Raw genomic sequence first — 8,780 nt, forward strand, 5'->3', positions numbered from 1 at the left:
CATAAGGAAATGTGCGTTACTCCGAGCGGTGGTTAGGGTGTGTGTATATAATAAACAATTACACACAGATCAACAGAACCCGAAACCCCCCCCCCCGCCCTCCCACTGTCACTGTCACTGTCACTGTCCGTGTGTGTGTGTGTGTGTGTGTGTGTGTGTGTTGGCGCGTGGTGAGGGTGAGTGAGAGAGAGTTTGTTTGTCCTACTGTCCACACGGGAGAGACACCGCGGCTCCGCCAGGTGACCACGCCAGTCCTCTCCCTCGTCCCGCTTGGCTGAAAACGGGCCCGGCCGTGCAGTGTCCAAAAGGAAAAATAATCCACTATGCCACTTTGGAATTGCCGCCACGCCAGCCGTCCAAACGCCGACCGTGTCTCTCATTCTCCTCCCCTCTCACCACGTCACTTCCCCATTTAAACCCTCGGTCCCACTAATGCACTTTTACGCATTACGCACACAACTTACAGCAAAAAAGAAACATTCATTCATTCATTAAAGGTCCGCACGTCCCCTTGCGCAAACCACAAGGATAATTGATCATTTCCCTGGCCTAATACACAATGAAAAAAACCTGCAAATCAACTACCCCAGCTGGCCAGGCAAAACCCAGTGGATCACTACAAGTTGTTGCAACTTTGGGGAATTTACTCCTGGTAAAAAGGCTTACAAACATGGACCAGGACAGCTTCATAATACGCACAAAAATGCAAAGGAAACGAAAGGTAACTTGAAAAAAAATAGCAACAGCATTAAGTAGTCAAAATATGTGTTTTACGCATCTGCCTGTTCAGCTCCGCTTACATGTAAAATGACATTTCGTTGCGTACAGAGTCTCTCTCTCTCTCTCTTCAGCACCGAGACAGCGGACAGCGCTTCCGCTGTCTTTCAGCACTACAAAATATCAGCAGTTCACTCTTCACTGATAAATCCATGGCACTGTCCATATAGTTAGATAATAATAAGTAATACATTTCACATGTAAGGGGAGCTGAACATATAGTTTTCATTCACAAACCAATGTGGGAGAGCTCCAAGACGCGTGTGCCAGACGCACAGAGGCATGCGTAAAACACCGACCTGTTTAGTTAATCTTTTAGTTAATTTTCGTTTCTTTTGGATTTTTGTGCGTATTTTGGAGCCGTTTTGGTCCATGTTTGTAAGCCTTTTCCCCCCTGAATTATATTTTCTTAAGTGCAACAAGTGGGTTCGGAGGGTGTGATTGAAAGCACGGTCTGCTTCCCGTTCAAGGCCTATCTCCTCCTTCGTTGGTTTACGAGGTTGTGGAGTCCCTCTGCTTAAAATCTGAGGCTTTGAAATCGTGTGCCGTTTGAATTATCTGACCAATCTGTGTGCTTTAATGAGATGCACTGGACAAACGTGGGCAAACTGCTATTTTGCGCCGGCATATCATTAGTGCAAAATAGTGTTAGGCCTATTTTTTTTGGGGGGGGGGTTGCGGTGGGGTGGGGTAGGCTTTTAAAAGATTTGTCGGAATGGCAACACGTTTCAAAGAGAAAAAAATACCGCCATTCCGACCTTAGGAGACGAAAATTGTCGGAATGGTGGGACGTTTATTAAAGGGTAAAGTGTTGCCATTCCGACAATTAGGGCCTAATGTCGGAGTGGCGGCATGTCGGAATGGCGGTTGCCCCCCAACTGGGTGAGGGACCCAAATGCAACACTCAGGAGACAATGGATCTCTGCAAGGTGCTTTATTATGCAATATGTAAGGCTCCGGGTGGAGTGGTGAAGCTGGGGACTGCGGAGGCCAGAAGACTCAGGTGAGAGGGAAGCGGTGAGGGGGGCAGGGAGACGAGACAAGGAAGAGAGGCAGGGCAGGGCTGGGCGGTGAGGTGAGGTGAGAGGGTAGGCCAGGAGCAGGTCCGGTTGGCACGAGCAGGGTGCAGGCGAGCAGGGGGATTCCTGGACGCAGGAAAAACAAGGTAAGTATTAGCACAAGAAAATAACTGCATCTATCATAAAGACAGCACGGGAGTCAGCGCAGTGTAGCCTACCGCATGGGAGACTGGTCGATCTGACGAAGAGTGACTGGAGAGACCGGGTCTTGACTGTGGCTGATGAGAGATGGAGAACCAGTTTGTCACCTGCACACCTGCCAGCTCATTAGACCTGCTCCTAGGAGAGAGGGAGACAGACACAGGGGAGGGGAGAAAACACTGGGACTACACAGAGTTCTCCAAAGCCCAATATTTAAGTTTTGCTGGCACAAATTAAAGTCAGAGAAACAACAAAGAGCAATCTTGTTGAAGTGTTTTTCTATAAAGTGCAGTCAAACACCAGGCTGAAGAGAGAGGAAGAGCAGAGGCTCCTCTGACAGCTCCTCTGTGGAGCTGCAGAAGAAGCTGCAGGAGAAGCGGCTGGAGAGCAGCGACGTCGTTACAGGTGATGCACGTCTATGTCCGCGACTCCGCGTGCGTTTGTCCTGTGATCTTCCTTCACGGGGAAATGCGCGTTTGTCCTGTGATCTTCCTTCACGGGGAAATGCGCTGTGTCACTGGCACATACAGAAGTCCTCCTGTGTAACTTTTTGCTGCGAAATATGACTGATGGCGTGAGTGGAAGTCCGCACGTGAGGGGCGAGCGAACGCGCGCTGCAAAAGAGAGGGAGACGGTCCCGCAGCTGCATCAGCAACATTAAACCGACGTATAACTTTGTAATTGCGCCATCAGCCGGTTCAAGCTACTTTGAGACCGATTCATTAGTCCATATCGTTTAAATCAAAATCGATTTTCTGATTCAAATCTTGTTTTCGTTACACCCCTAACTGGGACACAGATTTGTGACAGTATAGGACCACTGGAACAAAACTACTCTTCCCCCCGACATATCTTTATTGACATCAGACAATAAGGGACTGTTCGTTATTTATCATCAGTGCCACCGGAGGGATTCACAGGACTTTTTTTTTTTTTTTACATGACCCCCCTGTCGGAGTCAGTAAATTTTAACATGACCCTGCATTAAGCCTTATCAAAAGATACGTGACCCCCCCCCCAGACATCGACACGTGACATCGCATCACGTAGCGCGTGACGCTACATTATTTCATTTTGACAACCATGTGTGCTACTGCAACACCTTCTCATCAATCCATGCCATTTATCAGCTGTTATTAAAACCCAACTCATCAATAACAAAATCGCGATTTTGGACCAGCTCACATTACACAACAAGCCATTAACAATTAATCCACACTCAAACCGAAGCAACAATAATGTGAACCGTACTCAACAACAACGTATTATTACAAGGTTTACGACAGATATGACAGACAACTGTGTGTGTGTGTGTGTGTGTGTGTGTGTGTGTGTGTAAGAAAGAGAGAGAAAGTAGGTAAAACCAGCTAACTGTTAGCTACCGTAGCTCAGGCGTCGGTCTCCCGTCAGTTAAAGCTGCTGTTTATTCCTCAAATGTAGTTCATGAAGTTGTCTCCGGTACAGTTATCCATCACTGCAGCTGTATTAGCCGCTAAACTGCTGGACGCTAAAACCGAGGGGGCGTCTGTTTGTTTACAATTCACAAAAGCAAAGTGAACGTACGTGCTGCTCAGACTATGTAGAGTTACGCAATGAGGCAGGCAGCGTAGCCTCTGTATGGTACTGAAGTTAAACTCACTCACCAATAAAAGACGTGCTAAGCCGCGGGCAAAACCCTTATTGAGTTCTTGGCGAAGCGGTTAGCATCGTCGCCTGCGGTGCGGGAGACCCGGGTTCGAAACCAACTCAGGGCAGATCAGGGCAACATAAAATAACGTTGTGATTCGGGGGCCGTTGCTCTCATGTCATCAGTGCTTGCAGCTTTGAAATGTCCCGTTTTTGTTTTCTGCGGGCATTGCAGTGTCCTCCAGACAAAATGTTGAATGACCTGTTTTTTTTAGTTCACTGACCTTTTTTTTTTAGTGGACCCACCCCTCAACAAAGAATATTATGACATGACCCCCCCCCCATTTTCCTCCGGTGGCCCATTCCATAAATAACGAACGGTCCCTAAATAGGACAGTTTGTCTGTGTTACCGGGACACAAGGAGCTGATCAGAGCTTCTATTAGTCAAGCGCGCGCGACCTGTCCCGCCCCGCTGTCCCGTCCCGCTCCGGTTTTTGTGTGTCTGACAGAGAGGAAGACGCCGTTCAAACCCCAAAACACATTAGAATATTTTTTTCTGTGCGAGACTATGGGAAACACTTAATCACCCGGGCATTAAATTGAACCGGCGTTTAATATGCTGAATGAGGTCGGACCCCCGGCGGCTATTCCAGGCGCGCATTTGCACGCGGGCGACTATTTGGTCATATACATTTAATATAATAAATAATATGCATTTAAACTTACTTGGATTTATATCTTCGGTCATTACTACACCCGTACACAGCACATCGATTTGATCCACCCATTGTCGACTTGTCAGTATAGTGCAGTTAGTAGCTCTGCGGGCTGCAGATTGTTGGTTGCGGTCTGGTTGTGGTGGACGCTTTCAATCCCAGAATGCTTTGGTGTATACCCACAATGCATTGCGCGATGTCCAAGATGGCGGTATTTGCGTAACGGGTTATGGAGGCCATATAAAAAGTGGGGGGGAGTGATTTATCAGCCCTTATCAGAGAATGATTCGTTGAAAACGTCCAGCAAAAGGGCAGAGATCTGACCAAAGAAGGCTCTGTAGAACTCCAAGGTGAACCCATCTGGGCCTGGGGCCTTGGAGCTTTGCATGCATGTAAATGAATTATTTAATTCTTCAATGCTAAAGGGTTCTTCCAGCATAGCCTTATTCTCATTAGAGACTTGTGGAATAGGTAATTTACTAAGAAAAGATTCCACCTGAGTGGTGTCCACTTCTCTTGAATCTTTAGCTATGTTTCGGATAGAGCAATAACAGAAAATTCATGTTTCAGAGAGGATAAGTAATGAATGAATGTATCATAATTACTAGAGAGACTGCTAATATTCAAATGTTTTTTTTTTTTTAAAGGTTTATAAATTTATGAATAATTTGTTTGTTGCATCATGATAATCAGCCCTGTTGGTTATCCTTATTGCTCTCTTTTGTAATATGAAAATTGGTTTTGTAATTGATTTATACGTATATCCCCAGACCTCTATGCAATAAGCAAGATATGGCTCAACAGAAGTTCGGTACAATAAAAACTGAACTTCATATAGAAACTCTTCAGTTTGTGACTCATATTCAAATCAGTCATGAAATTTTCATTTTTTTTTTAACTTTTATTTATTATCAACATTATATACTACTGTCAATGAATATTTTCTTCAGATGTGAAACACATTAATGTGCAGAGAAAAAAAGACAACATGACTTAAAGGGACAACGAGGAGTTTTGGAAAAGCGAAGCGTTTTCACACTACATTTATGAGCCTCCGCGCACACCGTACATTTCTTTGACCGGGCGCAAGACAGACTCATGTTTTCATTCATCAATAATGAAAGTCAGAGGTTCAAAGAGGTTCACATACCACCGTAGTTCCGACCATAAACGGCGATTCGGCGGCGTTATTCTCATGACTCGCCACGAAGGAAACGCTGGTCGGCTCAACCAGCATCTCCGCCACCACTAATAATAACAAAATAACGATAGAGACAGAACGATATATTTATCGAAAATGGGCCCATTAACAAGTGTGGGTAGTGGAGATTCATCCACATTAACATGAGACTTTTTTATAACCGAATAGAAACTCCTCGTTGTCCCTTTAAAGGGATAGTTCACCAAAAATTCAAATTTCACTCATTTTCTACTGTAAGTGTGCCTCGTTCGCGACCGTCATATGGCAGCGCAGTGCTGCACGGAGCCCCCCTGTAACTCCAAAAAGGCACGGACGACTCTGAAACTTCTCCCAACCCTTAGTCTACATGAGGGTGAGTAGAAAATGAGTGAAATTTGAATTTTGGGTGAACTATCCCTTTAAACTTCAAGTACATTACATTTTACCAAAGAAAATACTTTTACATATGATACGGACTTTGGTCAAATTCAGTCCATACAGCAAAGGATTGAAAAGTGGCTGACAGGTGAGAAAGTACAATGATAAAAAGACGCGCAGCATAATGGGAGCACCTCTCATATTAAACCTGCTTTGTAATATTTCAAAGACACAACCAAAAGAAAAGTTCAGGAGGGAGGCAAGGTGAGGTGTGCAGGTACTGACAGCTTTCTGCCTGGTCTGTCTACAACCAGAAAAACACACTTTAAGAATCTTTGAATAGGTGTAAAGGATTAGTATTGGGAGACCACATAATACAACAAAACTGTAAATAAGCCCATAGACGTTATTGACTGTTGTGTCAGAGCAAGCCAGTTTGACAACAGAGTAGTTGTCACAGTACAATTTGTCAATGATGTTCCCACACAGCTGCAAGGAAGCATTCAATGATATCATGACAACAATTGCAAGGAGAGGAATTAACCACGTTAAAGCAATCAGCACAGCAACCTTATTAGATGTCATGTGTGTGTTATACTCCAGAGGACAACAGATAGCAAGGTATCTGTCATAAGACATAATGGCTAAACTATAAAGTTGAACGTTTCCATATATATATATACAAAAAATCTGCACAAAACAAAAAGTTACAGACACAGTGTGAATGTCAGAGAGGATCTGAACAAGCAGGAATGGAAACAGCCCTGTACTACCATGCAGTTCGTTTACAAACAGGCTGCACAGAAACAGGTACATGGGCTCATGTAAACTCCTGTTCATACAGATAATCACAATCAGCAAAACATTGGCACAGACCACAACAACATAAAAGCACATGAGAATCGTGAAAAATAAGTATTTTAAAGCCCCAACATCAGAGTAGGCAGCAAAGCTGAAATATGAAACCTGTGAATTGTTCATTACAACCCCCTGTTGGCTCACAAGTTAGCACTGGATGCAGGATTTGAAATATAGCGTTTCTATGTATAGAGTATAAAGATTTGTAGAAATTACATTTATATGTATTATATTATTTAGTCTAGTCTATCCAGTCTAATTGCAATAGGCTATAGAAATTAGAACTCATGGAAAGAGACACATTCTCCAAATATACCATTCCCTTATTTTAATGTTTTAGGTAAAAAATGACAGTTAAAGTTAAAGTTAAAGTTAAATGACATAGTGTGAGTTCTCCCAGTACTACCTGCTGCCGTCATACAGTGACCCCCTTGAAACTGACATGAAACTGTGCATCATCTACTTTTAAACTCTTCCTGTCAGATGATGTCACTATGCTGAGTTCATCCTCAAAGGACACTTCTGTTTGTAAAAACATGTGCAGTGCTGTGGAAAAGAATTTCCCCCTTGGTGACAATGAAAGTAAAAGTCAAACACCCACTCTTTCTTTCCCATTGCTGCAGCCAGAATTCTAACAAATAGGAACGATCACATCACTCTGGTTTAAAGTCTCTCCATTGGCTCCCAGTCAAATACAGAATTGATTCTAAAATCTTAGGCCTTGGTATTTTTGAAATCGGAGTTTTGCTCCGCGTCCACACGAGTGGTGTAATAAAAACACTCCGTACACATGCAACCGTGGAATCCGCTACCAAGTGACGCAATGCACGTGTGGAAGGCTGTTTTAACCAATCAAAATACAGTGGAAACCGCTTATGGATCAAAAGGCTTGGGACGGAATCATTTCTATACAAATGCTGTTTAAATAATTCGTTATCAAGAAATCCGCTTATAGTGTTCATTTTTGGTCATTTTATGGATGAAAACATGCGCAAAAACAATTTCAAAACTACGTGAAGCCTTATTTATTATTTATTTTCGGCAGTGTCCCTTTGACGTGCACTGCTGCAGCAGCCTGCACATGTTGCTGCGCTGTGTCTTGACTCTTCTGCTGTGTGCATCACCTGGCTGCTGAGCCACATGACTGTCGGTGCGGTGCAACTCATTATCACTGGCTGTTGTGTTGTCTGTCAAAACATGGATGAATGAAACATATCCACTTTATATCGACCGCGGACGTCACGAATAAATGTTCGGCTTTTGGCTGGTTCCGTTCATCTCCGCATAGGCTCTTTTTATCACTGCATGACAGCAGTGCGACCCCCCCTCCCGTCGTACCCGGTCTGACAGTGACATAGGCTATTGCCTGTTCATTCATGAAAATCATCAAACAAGGTGGGGAATAAGAAACTGCGGCGCTACTGTAGTAGTTCTGTAATTTTAAAAACACACAGGCAGCGGCCCCCGCTGATCTGTAGCGTCACTTGTTACTGTAAATGATGCTGTGTGGAAAACCAGCTGTGGTCTGTGATTGAAGATGAGTTTGGAGCTGACAAGAGGATCGCCCTGACGACCGTTTCGTTATATTTTTCTCATCGAAAAACTATACAAATAACATTTAGATGATTAAAAAAAAAAAAAAGTGATAAAAATCCACTTTGTCACCTCCATTTTTGCGAGCTCACGTCAACTTCTGCAAACCGCTGCAAACAACCTCTGCGGGCTGGCAGTGTTTACATCAGCACATGTGCAGCTATGACGTAAACATGAAAAACAATCGCGGTTGCAGTGTCCACACGAACCCGGTGAAACCAACCCCGGCCGAAAACCCCACCCTGGACTCTGGTTTCAAAAAAACACGGTTTCAGGGTTCCAAAAGCGCGGTTGCGTGTGGACAGGACATACAACCGGGAACATATGTTCATGGTTTCTTTTTTTTTCTTTTTTTTCTTATATTTTTTCATTTTCAACCACAGGGTACACACAACAGGAACAATCAATAAAGACATGAGATAACTTTCTGC

At 44.0% G+C, this 8,780-nt stretch overlaps 1 protein-coding gene across 1 annotated transcript; it reads right to left on the reverse strand.

Moving 5' to 3' along the window:
- Positions 1-5,955: 5,955 nt before the first annotated feature.
- On the reverse strand, positions 5,956-6,894 carry LOC146976089 (olfactory receptor 2G6-like). The gene has a single exon (XM_085794463.1). The coding sequence runs from the start codon at positions 6,877-6,879 to the stop codon at positions 5,956-5,958; it is 924 nt and encodes a 307-aa protein (XP_085650589.1). The 5' UTR covers positions 6,880-6,894.
- Between the last annotated feature and the right edge of the window lie 1,886 nt (positions 6,895-8,780).

The sequence above is a fragment of the Trachurus japonicus genome, chromosome 13 (assembly GCF_045865225.1).
Source record: "Trachurus japonicus isolate A0001 chromosome 13, Traja_1.0".
Taxonomy (NCBI): Eukaryota; Metazoa; Chordata; class Actinopteri; order Carangiformes; family Carangidae; genus Trachurus; species Trachurus japonicus.